Source organism: Lathyrus oleraceus, chromosome 5, assembly GCF_024323335.1.
Source record: "Lathyrus oleraceus cultivar Zhongwan6 chromosome 5, CAAS_Psat_ZW6_1.0, whole genome shotgun sequence".
Taxonomy (NCBI): Eukaryota; Viridiplantae; Streptophyta; class Magnoliopsida; order Fabales; family Fabaceae; genus Lathyrus; species Lathyrus oleraceus.
This window is the reverse complement of record NC_066583.1, coordinates 523,079,495-523,106,666: the sequence shown is the minus strand read 5'-3', so window position 1 is coordinate 523,106,666 and position 27,172 is coordinate 523,079,495. Positions and strand designations below refer to the sequence as shown.

General features: G+C 32.6%; 1 protein-coding gene across 25 annotated transcripts in view; it reads right to left on the bottom strand.

Annotated features, from left to right (window-relative positions):
- LOC127086012 (uncharacterized) overlaps window positions 1–27,172 on the bottom strand; it is a 57,360-nt gene that overhangs the window by 929 nt on the left and 29,259 nt on the right. For 4 of the 25 annotated variants that reach the window (XM_051026660.1, XM_051026677.1, XM_051026679.1 and 1 more), the window contains one exon: window positions 333–470. The exons of 20 other annotated variants lie outside the window; for them this stretch is intronic. In XM_051026660.1, the coding sequence (XP_050882617.1) occupies window positions 333–470 (138 nt within the window). Of the gene's footprint in view, window positions 1–332; window positions 609–27,172 lie in introns of all 25 variants that reach the window. One more of the 25 variants, XM_051026673.1, reaches the window with a different exon arrangement.

Here is a 27,172-nt window from a genome sequence, read left to right as displayed (position 1 = left end):
GTGTCACCTGTAGATTTTGCTTTCTCAGCTCGGGTATCTTTCAACCATCCATCAAGATAAACTTGGATGGATTCAGAAGTGGGTTTTGCTTTCTCTGCTCTAGTATCTTTCAACCATCCATCAAGGTACACTTGGTTGGAGTTAGGTATTGACTTTTCTTTCTCATCTCTGATATCTTTCAACCATCCATCAAGATAAACTTGGTTGGTGTCACCTGTAGATTTTGCTATCTCAGCTCGAGTATCTTTCAACCATCCATCAAGGTAAACTTGGTTGGATTCAGAGGTCGATTTTGGTTTCTCTGCTTTGGTATCTTTCAACCATCCATCAAGGTAAACTTGGTTGGAGTTAGGTGTGGACTTTTCTTTCTTGGCTCTGATATCTTTCAACCATCCATCAAGATAAACTTGATTGGAGTCACCAGTAGATTTTGTTTTCTCAACTCGAGTATCTTTCAACCATCCATCAAGGTAAACTTCGTTGGATTCAGAGGTCGATTTTGGTTTCTCTGCTCTGATATCTTTCAACCATCCATCAAGATAGACTTGATCGGAATCCTGGGAGGATTTGGTTTTCTCTGCCCGAGTATCTTTCAACCATCCATCAAGGTAAACTTGGTTAGAATTAGCAATGTGTTTTTGATTCTTCAAAGGATTTTTGAGCCAACCGTCAAGGTAAGGTTGAGCAACTTGTATTTCTTCTACATTCTCTTGTATCATATATCGGGCAAAGCTTCCTTGTCCATTCTACAATTCAGTTGAATAAATGGATATTAATAAGTTATTTTTGGATGGTATATATGATTACAAAAACGAAATTATGTGTTTTATGAGACACATTATGTTGCACAGGTAAGACATATTTATTATATATTTCATATGGATACATAATGTGAAATAAAAATTAGAGAAAAACAATTTTTTAAATTTCATTGTCTCAGAGAGAACACTATTTTATCAAATCAAATAAAACAACTTGATTGTAAGTGAATGATGAAATCAAATCAAATAAGGATGAGAAATGATAGATTGTGATAAATAAATGATGAAACATATAAGTGTAAAAGATACAAGAATGGATGCTTAGTAACTTACAATCAACAAGAGCATGACAAAAAGGAGGAGAGACAAAACATGTTTGTGTGCCATTTCTTTATGTTATGGTTTTGTAGGAAAATTGTTTTAATGTGAAAGATGTATTGAAATGGAAATGAATTGGGCTATTTATAAGTGAATGAAAAGAGAAAGTACATTAAGGTCATTGAGACTTTGGTTGGCAAGATTATTTTTAAAATGTTTAGTTTAATTTATTTTTTAAATGTTTAGTTTAATTTATAAGTTTATATGGCTAAGTAAGATCAATTTACTAGGATTTATTTTTTACAAGATCTATTAGGTGTGTTCGTTTTGAGTTTTAAAATAAAAATTTAAAATTTTTTTTAATTTGATAGCATTTTTTTAATTAGAAGCTCCTAACTAAATTCTTTTAGTCTAAAAATAAATAAACTTTAGAGAAGCTACTGTAATTAATTTTTTATTTTAAAATTAAAAATCATTTTCTAAAAATCTTTAATAAAAACATATTAAAATGATAAAGTTGATTTTTTAAATGTTAAACAAACATATTTATTTTGATAGTAATTATTTCAAATAATTTAAAATTTCATAAATTCCTTTTAATTTTAATTATTATCATCAAATATACACTAAAAACACCAAAGTTACTAAACATGAAAGGCATCTAATATATAATGAGTGTTGGCAGGAATATTCATGAGGTTTTGAATTCAAATCTAAATAACAGTGTCCAATTAATTGAATTGGAATTTACATATCAAAATTTAGATAAATATTAAATTTTGAAGCCTTTATCAAAACATTATTACTAACTAATTTTGTTAAATTGAGCTCTAATTCAAAAATACATATAAATATAATAATGTCAGAATATAGTAAACCTTATACTATGTAGTTTAGGTAGAGTCCACATCCTAGGTTTTTGTATTTTGTGCAAGATGTCAGACTAGTTATCTTAAACCTATGATTCTTCTGCTACCAACTCCTATGAACTCACTAAATAGATCCAAAATACTATGTAGTTAAGCTTAGCTAATAGCTAATGTCATGATTCTTAGAAGTAGTTGGAGTCAACATCCTATACTTTTGGATGTTGTGCAAGAAGGCAGACCAGTATACATTGTGAATCATGAGTCATATGTTGTTTATCATACATTTATGATTCTTCTGCTACCAACTCCTAGGAACTCACTACATAGCCAACAATGAATCCAAAATAGTCTCACAAGAAACACTAAAAATGCTGTGTAGAGGCTTGCATGTTTAAGATGTTCACATGTTGGTATGCATGCTTATGTAGTCAAAAGTAATGATGAGTCAAAAGAGAAGAAGTTAAGGTATTTGTTATTTTATTCATAGGAACTCACTACTTTCCAAGAAACACTTAAAATTATGTGCAGGGCCTTGCATGTTTAAGATGTTCACATGTGGGGTAGGGTTTGCATGCTTATGTAGTTAAGCTTACCTAATAGTAAGTTAAAAAATTGTAGTTATCTAAAAAGCAATAAATTATAATTAATATATTTTCATCATTCTTATTTGTATTAAAAAAATATAAATAGTTGATTTTAAAAGTAAGATTAGTGTCTATTTCATCCCTTAGGGAAGTTAGGGTATATGGAATCAAAGACTTGTGATACTTTAGTTGTGGGTTAGCAGGCATAGGGAAAGATGGTCTCCTTAAATTGATTTTGTCATTACTATCCGAGGAGGTAGATGCGGTCTTGCAGGGAGCTATATAATATAAGTGATTCTTTCGATATGAGTTTGTTTGAGTACGAAGGATTCTTGTAAATTTTTAGATCTAAAATTAAATATTTATCTAAATATGTATGTCAACCTCACAAAAATCGAAATTTATTGTAAAAATTTTAATAAGGTTTTTAATAATAAAAATTAAAATAATGTTATTCCTACACCAAATATTATTCACCATATTTAAAACATGAACAGTGTTTTTTTTAATAAATAAAAAATAATATTTATATAAAACTATTTTTATTTTTAAAATTATTTTTATAATATAAATATAAAGTTTGTCATTAACCAATTTTATTATAATATTAACCACAAAAATATAGGTTATTAATTAAATACTCACGTTAAAATGTGAAATCCAAAATTTGGTTAAAAACTAATTATTATATTTCATATTTTAATATCAGAATTTGATTAATATTATATATTTTATTGATTAGTGAATACAATAATAAGTAAAATATATGGTTAATCACCTATATTTTTGTGATTAGTACAATAATAAAATTGTTTAATGACAAACTTTATATTTATGTTATAAAAATAAAAATATTTTTTTATAAATATAATTTTTTTATTTATTAAAAAAATAAAAATATTGTTCATCGTATAAATCCACTATCGCACACGGGTCAAAAATGAGTTTAAGACAAAATGTAGTAAAAAAGGGAAACGACACTCGAATATCGTATCTTAAAGGCTCTTGGATTATTATTAACCTACTGGAATCGAATTGGAGGATTTATATTTGATTCAGAATAAGTGATTATGAAATATGATTATAATATAAGCTGAACCACTGATTTGGTTCTTGTCGTACCCCAAAATTTGCTCTCCCCTTTTTCATCTTTTCATTCAACCTTTGACTTAAGATTCATATTTACTCATTCATGCCTCACTCATGTGCATCATTCACTCATCTTAACACTTTCTCACAAACATCATAGATTCAAAGCCTGTGAATAACATAATGCAATCTAGCTTGATCTTGGGGGATTGCATCTTGATCTTTCATGCCTAAACCCTAATGTGCTTGGCTCTTGCCCTAGATGAATCTTTTAATCCATAAAACCCTAATTGTGGGTGCTCATCATGGGTGATTTATTTGTTGATCTTGCTTTGAGCTCAAAACCCTAATCAGGGAAGGTATGGTCCTAATGCGCCTTATGAATTTCCTTCTTACTTGGTGCTTATTGGATACCTTAATTCATGGGGAAGAAGCTTTTGACTATCATGTCGACTTGTTAGGGATTTCATCTGATCTAAGGTTTATTTAGACGGCCATCCATGTGATGATTTCAGGATTCATAAGTATTTGATTCTTGGGTCACTAGTGCATTTGTCTTGTGAGAGTTGGGTTTGCGTTTGATCCATTGTGGTTTAAGCCATTACAGGTCATCTTCACAAGCCCATTTTACACAAGGAAACCCTAGTTCTAGGGGCCATCTAGTCTGAGTTTGCTTCTTAAGCCAAGATATTTGATTAATTATATTGCTTATCTTTGGGACTTGAATCGCGACTCTTTGAAAGGGCCATTTGGTCATCAATGGTGTTTAATCATGGTTTGTGATGCAAGTTTCATAGTTTCATTCATGGTTCATGCTTTCTTTCTTATGATGCATTCATGGTGCATGGAGTTCATTCATAATTCTTGGTCACATGTTTTAAAAGGTGCATAATGTCTTAATTTGAATTTATTGATCCAATCATGATTCATTTATCCCTTTCTATTCAAAGTTGATTTTGGAGGAAATTTTTCACTTTAAAAATAGAGCATTGTTTCATTCAAGATTAGTTATTACATTTCATTCAAATCACAATGTACATTATCCATAAGCATGTTTATAAAAAAAATCAACATTTTGTGATGTTGACTTTTAGTCAACTGTTAACTTTTTGGTCAACAATTTACCAAAGTCAACACCATTTAATAAATCCTAAAAAGGTTCATCTTCATATTTCTTCATCCACCATCTTCATCATTATTTATTTCCACTAAAATTGGATTATACTTTGTTTGATTACCTACAAAAAGAACATAATGAGTGAGCCATGAATTCCATTGAATATATTCAAGCCACCAAAAGCACATCAATCCAACAAACCATGTAAAAGAAAAAAAACCATGACCAAAACATACATAAGAACCATTTCAGCAATTCTAAGTGACTTAACTTCAATTCAACAAATATCCTACAATCATATATCCATAACATACATATTTGACATTCACTAACATATGCGTTCAACCAAGGATTACACTGTAGGTTCCCAAATCAATTCAGTATGTAGCTTCGAAAATATAGCAATTCGACTTCACCTAATTGAACTAATCAGTATCATGTTAATAGATTTTCTAATACAACTTCACTCTTCTAACTCAAATACAACTATCATGGACATTCACTTTAAATAGAACGCACCAGGTTTAGCTTCTAACTGACATATACCTGCAAAAATTCACTTAACACAGACAAAATATCTGAGGCTCCATGGCAACTAACAAAAACAAAATACAGAAAATAAATCTCCACGGTAACTAACCTAAGGTAAAATACATAAGATCCCAAGCACTCTAACTGATTTGGGAAGCTAATAAAATTGCTAACTAATTGATTAACCAAGGTCTAACAGAGTTTACACGGCTAACCGATCTCAACTTCTGAGATTTAACAGAGTTTTCACTCTATTAAATCAAGGATAGTATATAACCATACTTCACTGCAAGTTTTGGGGGGCTCATCAATAACCGTTTCCAGATTCATCGCTCTCCCTCAATCTCCTCATAAACGTTTCCAGATTCATCGCTCTCAGTCAATCTCCTCACAAATGTTTCCAGATTCATCACTTTCACTCTGTTTCCTCACAAATGTTAGCTCCCTCAACCTCACAACGAGCTATAACATACACATCTTAGGAAGAATCGCAGCAAGAAGAAGATGATGCGAATGGAAATCAGAGAAAAGGGAAAGAGATTCAATACCATGGTGGCACCAAAATCTCTGATTCAGTGAGTGTTTACTCCGAGGTCATTTATGATCTTTTCATACTCATGCATGCACAAGAGATAGCTGAACCTCGAACGATGTTGGAAATCCCCCAAAAACATATGGAGAATTTCAGTCAATCTTGATGAACAAGATTGTAATTACCCACACAATCACAACGAAAGGAGAAGAACAATGGAGAAAGAAAGTGTATAGAACGATGTAGGAGAAGAAGAATTAACTTCTGTAGAGTTTCTCTCTGTCCACAAACTGTGGAAAACTTGTTATTCACTTTGCAACTGTATAATACTGTGAATACAATATGATGTGAATACTCTATTCACCTCTATTATAAAATAAGGGTTACTCCCTCTATTTATAGATTTAGGTTAACTTGGACCTCAAGTCAAATCCCAAAACTATAAAAGCCGAAAATTATAAGAGCCCAAAATAGCTAACATTATTTAACACACTAGGTGGTTCGACACTTCCTTGCTTCTGTCGAGCAACCTGCTTCGACACAAGGAATTATAATTCAAAACAACACCTAATTCATTGTGTCTAAGCTATCTACATTCGTCATGGATCTTAGTCTTCTGAACACTTTGACCTGCACTCCCTTTGTCATGATGTCTGCAATCTGATTCTCAGTTCTGCAGTGTTCCACATTCACCTTCCCATCGGCTACCTGCTCTCGAAGATAATGGAACCTCATCTCGATGTGCTTGCTTCGACCATGTTTCACAAACCCAGCTGGTTGTGCAATATAAACTTCTTTTGATAAGGGACAATTAAGGAATGCACATTTCACGTCCATCTGGCACATATGCCAGTTGTTCATGTTTGCTAGACCAACAACCAACCTGATTTTTTCGATTCTAGAAACATGTGCAAAAACTTCATCGAAGTCAATTCCTTCTTTATGAAGAAATCCTTTCGCCACAAGTCTCGCCTTGTGTCGAGTCACTTCTCCTTTGGGACTCAAATTTACCTTGTATACCCACTTCACATCGATTGCCTTCTTATTTTGGGGCAATTCGACAAGTGACCAAGTGTTATTGACTTCGATTGACTTTAGTTCTCGTCCATTACTTTCATCCACATCGAATCTTTCAATGCCTCGGCTGCATTGACAGGTTCGACATCTACGTAGAAAGCATAATGTACCAGCTCACCTTCATCATTGATCACATCATCTAATGTAATCACACATTCTTGCAACCTTGCAGGCATGTGTCTTGTTCTTTTAGGTCTTCTATTGCTTACTTCACCTCTGATTTCTTCCCGTCGAACTACTCTTTCAACTTCATTAGTTGGTTCATCATAAAATATTCTCACTGAATCTTTCTTGACATTCTCAGTTCAATCTCACTCCTTAAGCTCATCTATGATCACGTCCCTGCTGATCACTACTTGCTTATTCACTGGGTCAAATAACTTGTATCCTCCAGTCGAATGATATCCTATCAGGATCATCTGACTGGACTTGTCATCATGTTTTCTTCTCAACTGATCTGGCACATATCTATGTGCTATAGATCTAAACACCCTTAGATGACTCAAGCTAGGCTTGACACCAGACCAACATTCTTCTAGCGTGATTCCTTCTAGCTTCTTCGTCGGACATCTGTTCAGGATATATGTTGTAGTCGACACAACTTCTCCCCATGATTCTTTGGATAGATGTTTGCCTTTCAACATACTTCTAACCATATTCACAATGGTTCTATTCTTCCTTTCTACGACTCCGTTCTGCTGTGGAATGTAGAGTAGCACCACCTCATGCACATTCCTTATTTCACACATAATGCATCAAAGTCTTTCGACACATATTCTCCACCACCATCAGTTCTCAAAATCTTGATCTTTCGACCGCTATGTCTTTCGACCATAGATTTAAACTTAGAAAATACCTCGATCACTTCACTTTTCTTCTGGATCAGGTAAGACCACAAATTTTGACTGAAATCATCTATGAATATAACAAAGTATTTTTTACATCTAATCGAATCCACCTGGAGAGGACCACATACATCAGAGTATATGACTTCAAGAATTGCCTTCGACCTGCTTCCTGCATCCTTACTGAAGTTGTTCTTATGTTGCTTTGCCTACACACATTCTTCACACACTTTGTTTGGATTGTCGATTTCTGGTAATCCTTAAACCATATTCTTCTCTTCAAATCTCGGATGTCTTTGAAACTAAGATGGCCAAGTCTGTAATGCCATATCCATTTATCTCTATTGGCTGCTGTTGCAAGGCACTTATGCTCCATCACATTTAGTTCAATCTTGAAGGTTCTATTCTGAGACATTGGAGCCTTCAAGATCAACCTTCCATTTGAGTCGAGAACTCTCATCATCTTGTCTTTGATTGACACCTTGTAGTTCTTTTCGACCAACTTCCCTATGCTGAGCAAAATACTCTTCATGCCTGGTATGTACAACACATTTGAAATTACTGACCTCTTGCCATCTTTCATCATAATCAGAACATCACCAACACCTTCAGCTGCTAGAGTGTTGTCATTTGCAAATTTTACCATGTTCTTTGTTGAGGGCTTTATTGAAACACCACCTCTTTGGTTCCCTTGGTTTCATGGTTTTCTCTTATTCGACCAGTTTCCTTCTTGCTGATTTCGACCAGTCGAATTGTTGTAACCTCCTCTGCCTTTGTTGCCATTCCAGATTCCTTTGCCTTTTCTTTGTTTTGTTGATTGAGCCTGCAAAGCCATATCACTTTTCGACTTTCCTGCAGCTCTTTCAGCCATTCTTTGTTCATGAGATTCAAGCGTCCCTTGAAGCTCTTCCTTTGTCAGTTTTGACAAATCTTTCGACTCTTATATGGCTACTACCACGTGGTAGAACTTTGGAGCCAATGACCTCAAGATCTTTCCAACAATAGATCTTGATGTCAACACTTCACCACATACCTTGATTTGATTCACCAGTTTCGTAACCTTGGTGAAGAAATCAGTTATGCTTTCATTGTCTTCCATCTGAAGCAATTCATACGTTCTTTTATGAGTTTGTAACCTCACCTCTTTCACCTTCTCCACGCCTCCAAACAATTTCTCCAGAATTTCCCATGCTTCTTTCGCTGACTCTGCATCACTAAATTTTTCAAAGTTAGCTGCATCAACACATTGATGGATTATAAAGAGAGATTTATAATCTTTCTTCTTCAATTCTTTATGTGCAGCGTTTTCTTGATCCGTCGTGGCTTCTGCAAGCGTTGCTACTCCTTCATTCACAAGATCCCAAAGATCTTGATAACAGAACACAACCTTTATCTGCTTGCACCAATTCTCATAATTGTTGTTCTTGAGAAACAGAAGATTTGTTGGAAAATTCCCGTTTGGATGATTCGTTGCCATGGTGATTTTCTTCCCACGAATCGTTTAAACTAGAGCTCTTGATACCAGATGTTGGAAATCCCCCAAAAACCTATGGAGAATTTCAGTCAATCTTGATGAACAAGATTGTAATTACCCACACAATAACAACGAAAGGAGAAGAATAATAGAGAAATAAAGTGTATAGAACGATGAAGGAGAAGAAGAATTAAATTCTGCAGAGTTTCTCTCTGCCCACAAACTGTGGAAAACTTGTTATTCACTTTGCAACTGCAAAATACTGTGAATACAATGTGGTGTGAATACTCTATTCACCTCTATTACAAAATAAGGGTTACTCCTTCTATTTATAGATTTAGGTTAATTTGGACCTCAAGTCAAAGCCCAAAACTATAAAAGCCCAAAATTATAAGAATCCAAAATAGCTAACACTATTTAAAATACTAGGTGGTTCGACACTTCCTTGCTTCTGTCGAGCAACCTGCTTCGACACAAGGAATTACAATTCAAGGCCATTGTTGTTTGTAGCTTGGGCCTAAAAGCCCAACAAACCTCTCTTTGATCCATCAATCCAGGTTTTAAACCCCTTTTTGAGATTTTTAATTTCAATTTACTAGTTTGATTAGGTTTTAATTAAGGATCAATTGTTGATAATTAGCTTGATTAGTTTCTAGAATTAGAAATTAATTTATGATCTGATTAATTGAAATTTAGGTTTAATTAAAATTAATCATGATTAACTATGTTAATTAGAATATTCACTTTAGAATAAATAGAAATTAATTTTGTAGAATTTAATTAGTTTTAATGATTCAATTATGATATTTTTATATTTGATTAAAAGATTAGACTAATTAGATTTCTTTGCATAATAAATAATTAGGATTATTTAGTTTTTAGCTAATTATTATTTTTAGAAAAATTGGTCATAATTAATTCATTTTTGACATAATGACTATTTTGCCCTTAGGGTTTAAAAATCTTGATTTTTGTACATGATCCCTTAGTTTAGGGCCTTAATTAGGATTGCCTGATTTTACTTAGTCGATTAATTCAATAGGTTTATTATTATACATAGTTCAACTACCATTTCAACCCCACTGATTAGGGTTGACCAAAGGTCACTTTGGTTAACCAAATCCTTTGTATTGTGCTGCAATTCCTCAAGCATGTTCAATTAATCAAAAGACCATTGATCACTTGATATGGCAAATCCACGGTGCTCTAGCTATTTTGAATATGATGAATCTCAGGAGCTCAACACCTTAAGGTTCAAATGCAAGATCAAGACTTCAAGTCAACATCAGTCAACCATAGCTAATAAAGTGAACTACTTCTCAAGCACATCAAAGGTATCAACACTTGATAAGTGTGATTCAAATTGTAAGTCATAAGTCTTAAGTAATGAGGAATGATGAGACGGAGTTTCTCCTACCCTTGTCTAGAATGACTTTGCGTACGGGGAGTAGACCCTAGCTATTCAAAGCATTCGCCCCCATTCATATACTTTAGCATAATTTGAATCAAACAGTTGTCAAGTCTTCTCAACATAACAAATAACGTGGCATCATCAAGATCAATAATCAGAAGCCTCTAACAACACCTGTCAATCCTGATAAGGGTTACACGCTATGAGCTTTAAGTAATGAGGAATGATGAGACATAGTTTCTCCTACCATTGTCTAGAGTGACATTGCATACGGGGCGTAGGTCCTAGCTATTCAAAGCAATTTTCCTCGTTCATAGACTTTAGTGCGATTTGAATCATGCAATTGACAAGTCTTCTTCAAGCAAGCATCATTCAACACTTCAATAATGAAGCATCTTTTTCTATTTGCACCTTGTGGTTGTACACCCTATTTCATTCAATCTTTTTTGCCTTGTGAGGTGGTGGACATTGGCAACCTTTTATTGCCTCGTGAGGTAATAGACCTTGGCAATATTTCTTTGCCCCATGAGGTGGTGGACCTTGGCAATCTCTTTATGTACCTATGGAGTTATAGACTTTGGCACTTGGTTATGGACCTTGACAATCCCTTTGAGTAGCCTTGTAGAGTTATGGAATCTTGGGAATCCCCTTGCCTATTGGGTTATGGACCTTGGCAGTGCTTTCATTTTCCTTGAGAGTTTTGGACTATGGCATCCTTTCTTGTTTCCTTTTAGATTTTGGACCTTGGCAGTTCAATTCTTTGCCTTCAGAATCATAAACTCTGGTAGTGATACCTTGTCTAGAAGGTTATGAACCTTGGAATTCCTTTTTCTACCTCTAAGGGTTGTATACCCTGGAAATCAATTTATCTTTCTTTGTTTCAGTCGTAGTAGGTTGAACTACGAATGATCCGAGTTTCTCATTGCACGATGAGAATACGTAGGCATGAGAGTTCGAACCCTCCGCGAGCATATTTATTTATTTCTCTCTATTCATCTCCATGATGCATTTATATACTACCTTCATTCACTGATATACTATTGTCTTTGAGCCAAATACACTATCTCTTTGAGCTCCATCTTGTATCTCTTTGTGAACCAATGGTTGTTTGTGTTATGAAACCAAACACTTAATTCTCCTTTGTTTTCAGTTAGTCCAATATAGTGATACCATGTTGTAGGTCCCTCACTTGTTGGTTCATATCAGTTTTTCTCTTGGATTCATATTTCACCCCTTATTGGAGTTCAAATAACATAATCCTTTGGTTTGATCACAACTTCTTTTCACCTCCCACCACTAGTTCCATGAACTACGAAGCTCTGAATTCCTTATTGCACTATAAGGATACATAGGCATGAGGACCCAAATTCTCACCTAGCACTCTATCTATTCTTTTCTTTTCCCTTATCCTTTTGTGAGTAGCCTTTAGATATAACACTCATTCGAGCAAGAACAGTAAAACGGCTCCCATGGAGTACCATGGATGTTAGAGGTGTTAATACCTACCCCTTGCATAACCGACTTCCTTACCCAGTATATCTCTTTCCCCTGGGTTTTATCGATGTTTTCCCTTTTCTTCGGGAATAAATAAAGTTCGATGACGACTCTGTTGTATGTTCGAGCGTGTGATGCGTTCGGGTATATTTTCGATAGTGTCAATTCTTAGCTATCATCGATTATTATAGCGTGAATGAAAGTATAAGAATTATGTTTCCTATTTGCCGAATTAAATAATCCGTTAAGATTAAAGCGAATTAACGCATTAAGCATACAGTAACACACAATCAAAATTATGGAACAATAAATCAATCGAAGCAAACAAAACTACTAAGTTTTGGCGGTAAAATTTGGTGTAGGAATAACAATGCACTAAAAATTATGAGTGTAATATTTAAAATAAATAAAAAATTGAGCTTTATCAGATATAAAATTATTTATTAAACTGCCTTAATAAATTTATTATTATGATATTTTATTACGATAATTTATTATGATAAATAATATTTAAAATAAAAAGAAATTGAGCTTTTTAAGATGTATATGTATTTATTAAATCATTATAAACCAGTTCAGTTTAGAGTTCATCCGGAAGGAATATCATACTGTAGCATATGCTGATTCGAAGCTACAATATCTCACTTATTTTCTTTTAAAGGATGAAATTTTAGTCATTAGATAAAAGAAAACAATAACAAAGCCTTATTTCAATAGATGAAATAGACTACATAGATCAATTTTCACGCTAATATTCTATCAATCATCATATTTTATAGTCATTAGACTATTTAATCAAAAACATTCATAATAAATTTCATTTGATATTTATTTTTTAATAGATAATAAAGTAGATATATTTAATCTTTATTAAAACATTATTATTGAAACATTATTGTTATTAAATATGACTTTATTAATTTTAATTTTGATATAATTAATGGATATAAGTACGGCTCAAGAGATGTCAAAGCCTTTGGCAAATTTTTTAACAAAGATTTTAATCATAAAACTATGAGTGTAATATTTAAAATAAAAAAGTTGAGCTTTTTAAGATGTAAAACTATTTATACAATTATTATAATAAAAATATTTAAAATAAAAAATTAAGCTTTTTAAAATATAAAATTATTTATTGAATTATCATAATCAATTCAGTTTGTATTTGTGCAAGATGGGACATTCGATTGCAGGGACACAGATTCGACCACAACATCCCAATTTCTTATCTCCAAAAATTCCAACCAATAAATTACTTGATCCAAAAAATCATAATAAATTTTGTTTGATAATTGTTTTCAATTAATAATAAAGAAGATATATGTAATTCTTACTGAAACCTTAAACGTTATTGATTTTAAATAAGATTTTATTAACTTTAATTTTATAATATTAATAGAAGGACTATAACTAAAAGGATTATATTATTGCACTATTTTAAATTTCCTATTATATTGTTGTCATATAGTATATTTTAGTGGCGTCTATTATCAAAACTTTTTATCAGTATTTGAAATTTTATTAGTATTTAAGTGTTTAAATTCATCTACATCTTTGACTTCTACTATTAATTTTGTTTTCAATTTTTTTTTATGTTTATATAACTTGTACATTGTTAACTTGTTTATTCAATAAACATTAAGCTATATTTTTAAATTTATTTTTAAATTTATTTTTAAATTTATTTTTAAATTTATTTTTATAAATTTATCCAAAATTCTTTTTTATAATTTAATTAAAATTTCAACTCTTTTTTTTTTAATTTTTTAATTCAAATTTTTTAATTGACATTACTCTAAATAATATAGGAAAAAGATATCCACAATAAACATAAACAAAAAGAAGAAAAAACTCAAAAAAAATGATTAAATATAAATGCTTTAAATTAAAAGTAAATAAAATAAAATTTCAAAAATAAAATATATTGCAATGCTAGGGAGGACATGCACTTTATTGTAGAAGTAACAATTAATTAATGCGATTAATTAATAAATTTTATAGTCTCTTGTAGCGGTGTACATATGTTGGGTTGGATTGGATTTGGTATTAACTCTTATATTACCGTTTAAATTTTAATGGATTGGGTTTGTCATTCCACTTAAAATTTTATTATCAAAAGCGATCCCAACCGACTCGTTCAATTATGGATTGATTTCGCAGATTGTCTTTTAAATGAAAATTACTTATGTAATTATTTTTTTAATGATTTTTTTACCATATATAAAAATGTAACACAATTCAAATTAAATGAAACGTATCATATAATATCTAATAAAATTCTTCAACACGACATAACGCTTGATAATATTATAAAATTCTACTAGACATGTTATTTTCATAAAATACGTAAGTTGAAAATAACGCAAATAGAAAATAAGAATATTATTGGTGGAGAATAATAATTTTTTGGCAAAATTATGGTTAATAGTGAGATATTAATTTTACATTTTTATTTTAAATAATAATGAAAAAATAAGAAATTACTAATGTCACATCAATGAGTTGGATCAATGGATCTGCGGATTAATAAACTCAAACCCGATACCCGAACTAAAGTTGTCTAGATTATTGATGGTTGGATTAGGTATACCCGTAAATGAATGGGTTCGAGTAATTTATAAGTTGATTTGGTTTGGATCAGCGGGTTCGCGGGTTCACCCACACCCATGAACATCCCTAGTCTCATATACTCAAGGATTCATGAGATAAAGAGAAATGATAAATGTCGTACCTCAAAAAATAAGAACACGATGCAAACAAAGCGCAATCGTATGTTTGCGGGATGGACCGAACAGAGTCGGCACCAAACTTAATTTATTCCTAAAAAGGAAAGGGGTAAGATCGATAAAACCCAAGAAATAACGACAATGATATTGATCATCGCAACCAAATCAGGGTTCGGGAGTCGATTATGCAAGGGGAAGGTATTAGCACCCCCACGTCCGTTGTACTCAATGGGAATCATTTGGTTAGTTGTGCGCATTAGTGTTAGCTTTGGAAATGTTAGGCCTCTCGAGTTATTAAGATGGGAATAGAATAGGACAAAAAGGTTTATTTTTTATTAGGGTGTTAAAAAAAATAGAGAATTTTTTTTTGGATTTTTTATTAATGTGTCTGATAAGATTTAAAAATCTTACTCCTACGTATCTCCGGATACAATAAAGAACTCAAGGCTTACGTAGTTCTGGGTAGAAAATGTTTCTTTGTTTTTCGATTTTAGCAAAATCTGCTTTGTGTCAATCGACGTAAAAACATTGTTTTCTATCCAAAACAAGTAGAGAAGGGAACATTCACATCACGGCTTAATGAATTTATAAATCAAAATTCGAGGGCAACATCGCTAGCTTGCGCACACGTTCAAATGGATGAAACATTGTTTATGCATCATCTCGAGACAAAATACCATTTGTTTGTGAAAAGGAATTGAGGATCAATCATGCGGCGGTGAGAGAAGAGTTTGACTGGTTAGATGTGTTTTTGAGTGATAAGAGAGTTCATAAGGGCGAGAAGTACATCTTGTTTCCTAACTCTCGGGAGCTCGTGGACTACACCTTGTTCCTTTTTCATCTTATGTGTGAAAAGAGTTTTGATATTTTCATATGTTTTGAATATTGATTGAGAAAATCCACTCGATGTTTATCGAGGTTTAGTCATGGCTATGGAGAAAAGTTTGAATTGATTAGAGGATTTGAAAATGATTTATGATTGAAAGTTTGAGAAATGGTTTGAAATGAATGATGAAGACTTGGTGTTGACCAAGGTTTTTTAAAATAGAACTTGGTGTTGACCAAGTATTTTTTATTTTTGAAAGGGTTAATTGTATTCTCTTTTTATTTATTTACTTAGTTCATCTTAACTAACTAAGAGAAAATTGAAATAAAAGTGATAAAATAAATACAATTACAAACAAGGGATGGAGATACATTTTGTCAATGAGGAGTAAGAAAGTGAGTAAAATGCAAAATTATCAAACAAGTAAATATAAACCAACAAGGATCTCATTATAAGAAAGCTCAAGAGTGAGCCACAAAATTGGAAAGCAACAGAAATCGAAAGCCAGCTGAAATTAGCGCTATGTTAAGCTAACTTAAAGTGGATTCATATAGGAATCCCTCTATAAGACGTTGGACAACAAAGTCTATGTGTCCAAATGATATCGAAAGATAAATTGGATTTTAGCTCTAAAATCGTAACACAATAATAAACCAGGCAATAATCAAGCACATTATTATTACAACAATGTTATAATATTTACATCAATTCAAAATAATTGAAAAACAAAAAGCTAAGACGACACACACAAGCTATCCATAATAAATCGCTATAGAATCGAAATAGCACTAAAATGAAACAAAATAAAGAAACAATATTAACAAACCAATATTATATCTTGAAACGGAAAATTTATATATATAAACCAAAAAACAAACCAATATTTTTTTTTATCCCTAACTATTTCCTGGACCGCTCCCTTGAAACTTTCGGTCCACTGAAATGCCCTTATTTTGCCAAAGTCGTCTTTTGTGGTGTTCAACTTCGTAGACTTTTTATTTTTTGATTTTTTTTTAAATGTTGTGACTGCCATTTTATTGGGCGGTGGGGATCAACCAATATAAATTCTCTTGGCTTTTTCACGACTTCTTCGACATTTTGAGATATATGCGAAGGAGAGCATATGGTTGATCCTTAGGTGGGATATGTGTATATGGACTTACTCTCTTGAAGATTAAATACACAGTCAAATTATATGAACACAACTATTCCACCCCTGGTTAAGATTATGGGTTTTTGTTCCGAAAGAAACACCTACTTCTTGTTGGGGGGAGTTTTTCACTAGGGAGCATTGAACATTGTGGGACTTCTTATTTTAGAGCAACACCTTTGTGAGAGACGCACCATATATTCACCTAAAACGTTAAAGTGATAGGTGGGTGGGTTCTCTCACTTATAAATGCTCAAGTCTCCACATAACCAACCAATGTGAGACTATTATCCATACTAATAACACTTGATACATTCTCAACACTCCCCCTCAAGTGTGAGTCCATAATTCTCCCCCTCAAGTGAAAGCTCTTCTTACTTCCACAAACTCTTGTACCACACATAATGTTTCTTATTCACCACATTGGCGTCACTGACATTCTTCAACGGAACATTTCTTATTCACCACACTGGCGCCGTTGACTTTTGATACAAGTAAGTCGGTCCCTTTTTGAAACCAAAGGCTCTGATACCATTTGTTGGGGGAGTTTTTCACTAGGGAGCATTGAACATTGTGAGACTTCTTTGTGGGAGACACACCACATATTCTCCTAAAACCTTAAGGTGATAGGTGGGTGGGTTCTCTCTCTTATAAATGCTCAAGTCTCCATATTACCAACCATTGTGGGACTATTATCCATACTAATAACACTTGATACATTCTCAACACTTCTAGACTAAAAGTGGTTGACTAGGGATTAACTCGTTATCTCTTTAGTGGTGTACAACAAAAATATTATTCAAGAGTTGAGACAAGATGAATGGGATAAATTATTTACTTGTGTGAAGTCTTTTTGTGAAAAACATGATATTGAGATTCCTGATCTTGATGATGTTCATTCAACAACAAGATTTTGGCACTCTCATCTTGAAGAGAACCAGGTAACCATTGAGCGTTATTTTATAGTTGAAATATTTTTCACTACCATTGACAAATGATTACAAAAGTTAAATAACAGATTTAATGTGAAAGCAATTGATTTGTTAACTCTAAGTTATGCTTTAGCTCCCAAGGGTAATTACAAAGCTTTTAACTTTGATACTATGGACTTCAATGAGAAAGGAATAATTAGTTGAAAAATATTATCCTATGGACTACAATGAGAAAGAGATACTTAATTTGCAATTTCAACTACGACATTTTATTATTGACGCTCGTCAAGCATCGAGTTTGAACAATTTATCAACTATTCAAGACATAAATGTTCATCTTTGGTTGCAACCGGAAAAAATAAAATTTACTATTTGATTGATAGACTGCTTCGCCTTGTCATGACTCTCCCTGTATCTACGACCACTACTGAAAGATCTTTCCTGGCAATGAATATTATCAAGACAAGATTGAGAAGCAAAATGGAAACTAATTTTCTAGAAGATAGCATGACGATTAACATTGGAAGATAAATTGTTGCAAATTTTGGTTACGTGACTTTTTTTTATAAACAAGATTGCATTATGAGGAGTGCAAGGGGTACTCAACCCTTAATACAAAGGTAACAAACCAAAACAAAGGAGAAAAAACAAGAAAAAATTAGGACAAGCATCTAAAAGGACCAATCTTCCAATCCTCCCATCTCAACAAAGAAGAATGGCGATAGAAAGCTAGAAACCAATCCCAACTTAACCTTAAAATATTATCAAAACAATCTCAACCCTCCACTTCCTCCGGATTGAAAACTAATAAATTCCTCCATAATAAAAGAACCCAACAAACACAAGGCCAAAAAAACAAGCAAATTGTTTCTTGTAAACCTTAGACAAATTAGCATAGAAAGAACCAAAATGGTCTTCTAAAGTAGCAACCACACCAAAATATTCAATGCCTAGCCAGTTGCACACCTTGAACCAAATCCCCAAGCTGAAGGCACAAGAACAGAATAAATGAGACATATCTTCAAAGTCTGAGGAATAAAAGGGGCAGAGTAAACAGGAAGAATCCAACATAATACCACGATATTGCAGTTGGTCTTTTGTCGGAAGACAGTTGAGGAGAAATCTCCAACAAAAAACATCGATCTTGCTAGAAATAATAGACTTCCAAAGCTTGGTAAGGAAGGATAAATATCTCACCTCACCTCTTCTTGAAAGCTCATACAAAGTCGTAATCACCGAATAGACACTTTTGACCGAAAAAACACCATTTCCAGACCACCGAATAAAGTTGTCTCCCGAATTAAGAACTGGGGAAACATGACAAAGAAGCCCGTACAACTCTGCCATCTGAACATCTTCCTCCAAACTCACTAATTATTTATGTAACCAGATATTCCATTGCCAAACTCCATCGATCGAAACATCCTCTTTTACAAACTTAGAGCATGGCTTAGCTGCAATAAGAAAAATGAGAGGAAAAGCAGTTGACATAATTTCACCACCCAGCCATTTAAAATTCCAAAAACCGATCAAAGAACCATTTCCATCTTGCAGCGGACATGGTGGACGAGCCAATTACGATAAGAAAGAGAACTGAATCGAATATTCAACAAGTCCCTCCATCAAAGCGAATCTTTCTTCTTCGAAGGCATGAGAGATTGGGTAAAATTAAGAGAGAGAAAATCTCTATACCGATAAGTCAAAATAGATTTCCAAGGAACATTATAGTCGATTATAATACTCCACAACCAAGTGCTAAGAAGATATTTATTAAATAAATCACAATGTTTTATTCCTAAACCTCCCTCCTTCTTCGACCTGGAAACCGAGTCCCAACTCACCCAACAAACTTTCCTTTGGCCTTCCTCTCCCCCAAAGAAAAGTCTGTTGAATCTTAATAATCTCCTGAATGATCGCCTTGGGGGACCTTTAGATAGAAAATGGATAAATGGGTATGTTAGATAAAATCGCGTTGATCAAATTGATACATCATTCCCCTTTCGGACAAGAATTTTTCATCTCTAACAAACTCTTCCATAACTGACACTTCTTATCGATCAAACAAGAGGAGTAGATATAACCAAGTAGATAGAGACCCCCTTCCAATTGAAATTGATTCCAACGTAACCCTCCCCTGTGAAACTGAATAAAGACTAAAGAGTACCTTTATTCCATAAGATTAGAGAACCACCCGATCTACCAAATGAATCTTTCGCCGTCAATTCCACCTCTAAATCATCCCATATTTTTGAAATAGTATTCGTCTGAGTTGATTGGATCCTGGTCTCTTGAAATAAGCATAAATCAGACTTACAATCTGAAATAAACTTACGAATAGCTCACTGCTTGACAAAACTCCCACTCCTCGAAATATTAAGAGAGATAGATAGATAGATAAATATATATATATATATATATATATACATATATATATATATATATATATATATATATATATATATATATATATACATATATATATATATATAGAGAGAGAGAGAGAGAATATTTATGAGTTAACCTTGTTAGAATCATCCCTCGGAAGCTTCCTCCCTAGAGAATCCTTCTCCAAGTTGTTAAGCACACCCACATAATAACCATTGTTGGTGTAAGCCCTAGAGGCCAATACTTCTGGTACTTGTATCGAATTATTTATTAATAATAAAAAGCTTTTTCTTTATTATGTTTGTTTAATAAAGTCCCTAGAATAGCTAGTCTGTTTAATGTATCAAGTGTGACTTAATCATGAGATCACATTAAACATAAGGACACTATTCTTAAAGTATTCGTAGTCGAGCTTTATTGTGAAGTGGGATAACATTAAAGCATTAAGACTATTATGTATATAGACTAATGATCACATATCATGGATCATGGATAAGGAGTTATCAAGTCTTAAACATAGGTATGAATATTAAGAGTAATATTTATACTGGATTGACCCGCTATGAGAATACTATATAGAATGTTATGCAAAGTGTCATAAGTTATTCTCATGGTGATAATGGTGTATACCACCCTTCGACCTGAAACCACTATGGAGCCTAGATGTAGAGTCGATTGCCTTATTGCTGATGAAACATTGTCGTTAACTGGATGACCATAAAGACAGTTGATGGGTACTCCACGAAGCATGCTGAGGGACATGAGTGACCTAGATGGAATTTGCCCATCCTGCGTAACAGGATAAATGTCTATGGGCCCAATATTGAACTGGACAAGGATGGCAGGGTCTATGCCTTGTGTTCAATATAGACATAAGGGCAAAAGGGTAATTTCACACATAAGTATTATCACAAAAGGATTTGTCATATCACATGACATTTTCGTGTCTTGGGTAGCAGTGATGTGTTGCTAGATACCTCTCACTATTTATTATGTTAAATACGTGATTTAATATAATTGCTAATGCCGCGAAAACCTATAGGGTCACACACAAAAGGACAGATTGATGAGAGATAGAGTAACTAAGGAACACCGTAAGGTACGGTGCACTTAAGAGAATTGTAGAAAATCGTAAGGTACGATGTACTTAAGTAGAATATGAAATATGGTAAGGTACCACACGCTTAAGTGATTTTGGCATAATATAAGATATGGGCCACATACACTTAAGTGGGCTTTTTAGCTTGCAGCCCACACAAGTAGTTCTTTAAATAGAACCCTTGTGCAGAAGCATTTGTGCAGTTGTAATTTCGTTTCTCTCTCTCTCTCACTCAAAGCCTTCAATCGTAGCATCTATCACTGAGATTGAAGGAATCCGTTCATGTGGACTGAGTAGAGGCGTTGTCACCATTCAACGTTCGTGATCACTTCGTAGATATGCATCAAAGGTTTTAATCGCCACAAGAGGTAATGATTATATCACTGATCATGCCCATTCGTAAGGATCACTAAAGGAGAAAATTTTAAATTCCATTGCATTTTGGATCGCTCTTCTCCTTTAACCATCTCCCTCCAAACCTTCAACCCTAAAAGAAATCATTTTATCCTAAAGCTTTCGTGCTACATAGTTAGAGTTAATGGCCCTAAATCTCGAATTGCCTTGAAGAATATTTGAATGTGTAGTAGATTCACATCAAAGAGCATATCCCCCTGAATACCTAGGCGAACAAATATCCTCAAAGCAAGAGGAAGAAGAAGACTTTTGCTGAATATAAAAAGGGTTAGGGATTTTCAGTGGCCTAAGAGCAAAGAAAAAAGAAGGCTTGGAAAAATAAGAAATCAAAGAATGAGATTTCACTTTCGATTGTTCAGGGCAAGAAAGGGCCTTAAAATTGGATTTTTGGATTGGGCCAAGGCCCAAAGATCCCAAAATTGGAACTTCAATAGAAGGGCCCAAAACCCCACAAGGCTCAACCAACCCACCTGCCACAAGTTGGTCCCCTTCAAAATCTCTTGAGCTAATTTAAATCTTTTCTTACGAGGCTTAGATTTCATTCTAACCCTAAGAAGTACCTTAATTCTGAAGATTACAACCTCTATCTTGATACTGAAAATCTCATTAATGGCCAAAGAACACCCAATTCTAACCAAAATCCTTGCCACGTCAAAGTTGGTTTGAGTAGACATGCAATCATCAACGCAGATATACGGACCCACCGTCTTGGTAATAAAGGCAAACAAATCAAACTTCCCGACATGGCAAGTAATGCCATAGACACGTAACCACGTAACCCTCTCAGGATCAACATCTGCTGGTGACCATCTACAAACTTCTTTAAACCATTGAAAGAGACAATCACATCCTGGTACTAAGAGTTCCTCTAGCACCCCAACCTCATGTTTTTCAAGAAAACAAAGATTTTCTCCCAGAGGCGTAACCTTTACTTTAAAAGAATCTCCCATGTTGAATGTTTCTTGCATATTGTAAGTCATCCTAGGATTTTCGACCACTCCCACATATGCTTTATTGAGTATTTTAAAAGTTGCTTCAAGGTTAGAATCAAAGCTAGGTGGAACAGAAGACTTCCCAAGTAAAGGTTGAGACCTAGGGACCTCTCCATCCTTATCAGAGAAAGAGACTTCAAGTTTACCATCCCTACTAAACTTGGAACATTAACATGTAGTTTGACATTGTCCAAAAAAATGTTATCAAGTTTAGTAGCCAACAACCTAGAATCAGCTACATTGAAGAAACGAATAAAATCGTATCTTCGTCCCCTCACATCCTTCTTCGAGGGGATAACAACTTCATCGAGTTTCCCATAATCTTGAAAAACCTCATACATGTCCCTGGAGGGAAACCTAGATGGAAAAGAAGTGAAGAAAAAAGAAGTCGAGTTGTAGGAAACCTGACTGAGTCTTCTAAACCTCCCATTGTTGTCCCAATGCGTTCTTCTTGGATCCTCCTTCTTCCCCTCAAACGTTTCCATGATCCATCAAAATCCTTATGGCATTGCATGATGAATATGGAAAAAAGAAAAGAGCCCAAAACCTAGAGAGAAGCAGGGCTTTGTTGATGATTTCAAGCTACTAAAAAACTGTAAAGTATTATTATAAGTTATTTTTAAGTAATGATTTTTAATTATTTATGCTCAACACTGTGTTTATTGCACTTTATATATTTTATAAATTATAGTTTAATTTTGTGGTCACCCTAAACTTTGTAGTCTGGCTTCACCACTGACAAAGTTCATACATAACTTTTCTCTTTTTTAAATGAGCATATGTAATGGGGCAATGGGATTGACCCCATGGATTAGTCGTCCCTAAAATCCAATTCTAAACTTTCAAATATATATGGTGTTATATTTATCATGACCCAACAATTTTCTAAAACAAAACATATCCCTTTCCTATCATGAAAGATTGAAAAGTTAAAAAATAATGAGTCGTAATCATTAGAAATTGTTAAAAAGGAAAAAGGGGTATTAAAAAGTATTAAAGAAGCAAAACACAACACATTGATATATTTACCTGACATTTCTTTGGTGTGCAAAAGGGATAAATAAAATTTATTAATCTACTATAAGTGTTAAAATATTTAATTGTTTTCAATATTGCATAAGCTTTACACACTATAAAATGAACAAATCAGATTCTATTTGTTATATTTATCATGAACCAACAATTTTCTAAAACAAAACATATCCCTTTCCTATAATGACAGATTGAAAAGTTAAAAAATAATGAGTCCTAATCATTAGAAATTGTTAAAAATGAAAAAAGGGGTATTAAAAAAAGTATTAAAGAGACAAAACATAACACATAGATCTATTTACCTGACATTTCTTTGATGTGCAAAAGGGATAAATAAAAATTATTAATCTATAATAGGTGTTAAAAATATTTAATTGTTTTTAATATTGCATAAGCTTTACACACTATAAAATGACCTCTAAAAATTGTTGTGCGGGAGATTTCAAATTTGTTGTTAACACAATTGTTATAATTTAGTCTTAAATGTTCTTACGATCATTTTAGTTTGAGAGTTTTAAATTATTGATTTCCCTATTACAAAACTCAACTTTTGATTCCTTAATTTCACTTTCCTTGGGATCCTTATGGTGTCCCTCCAGTTTTGCTTATGTGTCCTCTTGATTTATGACGTGACACTTTGACTATGGTGTCATGTCAACAAGTCTAACTTTTTTTAAAAACAACGAATATTTTAATTAAAAGAACATTTAAACCATTTTTTATTAAACTTATCAATTTATATAATTTTATAAAATCAGAAAATAAAAAACATTATTGTTCACGTTTCCAGTCCCAATTCGTCATTTCTTAAGAGCCCTAACCCCCTTTCACTACCTTCATTGTTAAATTGAATCAATCTTGCTCAAAACTTGTGAAGCTCAATCATCATTTTTTACTGTCGCATCTCAATCACTATTTTTTGAAGCACATTCAACCTGCAAGAGTTCGTTTTTGGGTTTTAAAGTTGGTGCTTGTGAAGATGACGAATGCACATTCTCAAAGGGGGAGCAACAAAGAAGTCAAGTACTGTGTAAGGTATGTTTATTTATCCTTTTTGCAAGACTTCGTTTTTGGGTTTTAAAGTTGGTGCTTGTGAAGATGACGAATGCACATTCTCAAAGGGAGAGCAACGAAGAAGTCAAGTACTGTGTAAGGTATGTTTATTTATCCTTTTTGCAAGTGTCAGTGGTCCACATGCTGCATTCTATTCGTTCGTATTCAGTGGTCCACCATGCTTTTGTTTATGTATTCTTGTGGTCCCACTTGTAATGTTGTCTAATTTTTTTATTCTTTATTTTGGGTTTGTTGTTGTTAATTTAAAACATTTTATTATTATTTCTCTGGCCAGCTAAGAGTCATAATATTAGGTTGAGAATATAACATAAGGAAAGATTAGTAGAGAAACATGTTAAATGGTATGTTGATAGGTATGTTGATGTCATCCTCAATAGAGCATCCAATACTAAATCTCCGTAGTATCCTGATCAAATTGTAGGGGTTAATTTGTCTAGGATCAAAATCTCCGTAAAAAATTAAAAATGTGTAAAATAAATATTACACCAATACTAAAACTATTATTAATTAAAAGAATATAATAATAGTGACATATCTAAATATAAAAAAATTAAGAAAATAAAGAATTATGAGAAAGGACGTATCTTTTCCGATGCTATAAAATTTTAAATCAACGACATATCTTATAAAATATTTAAAATTTGACAATAAAAGAAGAAAAAAAAAGAATATACACTGATAGTGTAAAATAATTAGACATTGTCAACCAATCAACGACGTGTATTCTGCCACATCATACTTTAATTTTAAAATCATGTTGATAACATAGTAAATTAATAAATTTCTATTTGATAACAGTGTAAAACTGTTTTACACTGTGAGTACACTACCTTTAATATCATAAAAGAAACACAACATTTCACAAGGATATAGAGAAAACAATAGAAAGAAATTTGAATTTTATGAAATGATTACACAAAAATATTTTTTCACTATTAGTTTTGAATCAAATTTGAATCAAAATAGCTATGAGTTTTGAATCAAATTTGTGGCAACCATTTGTTTTTATTTTGTATCTCAAATTTTAATTTGATTTAGTTATGTAATGGTTGTGTGATTTGTTGAAGTTTTTGAAGTATTTCATGTGTTGTAACTGGTTACCATTGGGTGTGTAACCGATTACAGCTGAAGTTGACATGCATTCTAGACAGCTAGAGTAAACTCTAATTAATTTTATATTTTACACATTATAATAATTTGTAGATAATATCTGCATGATGTTATATTTATTGTGGTCAAAGAATTTTTAAAAACAAAAACATGTCCTTTTTCTATCACAAAAGATTGACAAGTTATATAAAAGACTAACGAATTTTACTTTTAATCATTAAAAACTATTTTTTATTACCCCTTAATGTGTTAAAAAGAAAAAACACAACACATTGATCTACACATAAAAGACATTTCTTAAGTGTGCAAAAGGGACAAAAATATTGGTCTACTTAATTGTTATAAATATTTTTTTTAGTATTGCATTAACTTTACACACTATAAAGTATAATTGATCAAAAAAATATTCTATTGATTATATGCAAAAAAATAAAAATAAAAGTATGGCTAACACTCTCAAATTTGTTTATATTATGATTTTAATCATTTCTCTTTCCCTTTTTTCAAAGGAGGCTTGTGGTAAACCATTTTCTCCGTTATAAACTTTACACGATCTTTTATTTCATTTTAATATTAATATTATTAGTTTATTTTATTTTTACAGCAGGGGTTATTAAATGTGAAAAGGAGGAAGATTGTCCAATTTTAAATTATGAGCCTTTAATTTTTAAGTGCATTAAGAATATATGTGAAGCAGTTAAAAAGAATCCAACAGCGTCACTACCAATATAAGACTAGCAAAAAAATATGTCTAGTGTGCCTAATGCTAGCATATTTCATGAATTGTCATTTAAATTTTATGCTAAAAACATCTAATAATTATATTTTTATTTGTTTGATTTGTTAAGTGATTTCACATTTCTTAAGATTATGATTTTGTATTCTAAAATATTATTAATGAAAAAATAGGGCATTGAAGATTACTTGTCCAGGGATTCCTATATTATACTTTTTTAACAAGTAATATACGTTTACAATATATCTTGTATGTTCTAGTATTTTCTAAGTATTAATTTATCAAACGTTATTTCTGATCACCTTAATGGTTATTCTTATAATAATATTATATGACCTCAATCGAATAGAACAATCCTAGTGGATTATTACAGAAAATAATGTGACGAAATAAAATTTTAATGATTAACTGCAAGAAATAGTTACGTGCATCTAAGTTTCAAATTGTAATAATTAAGTTGTTGTCATGGACTGGAGTTCTAAAATTGATATATTGACTTCAAAATACCTTTAGTTCCAATGAAGAGTTGCATGTAACTGTAGCTTAGAAATGAAGGAAATTAGGGTTAGGGTTAGGGTTGTGCTTCATTAAAAG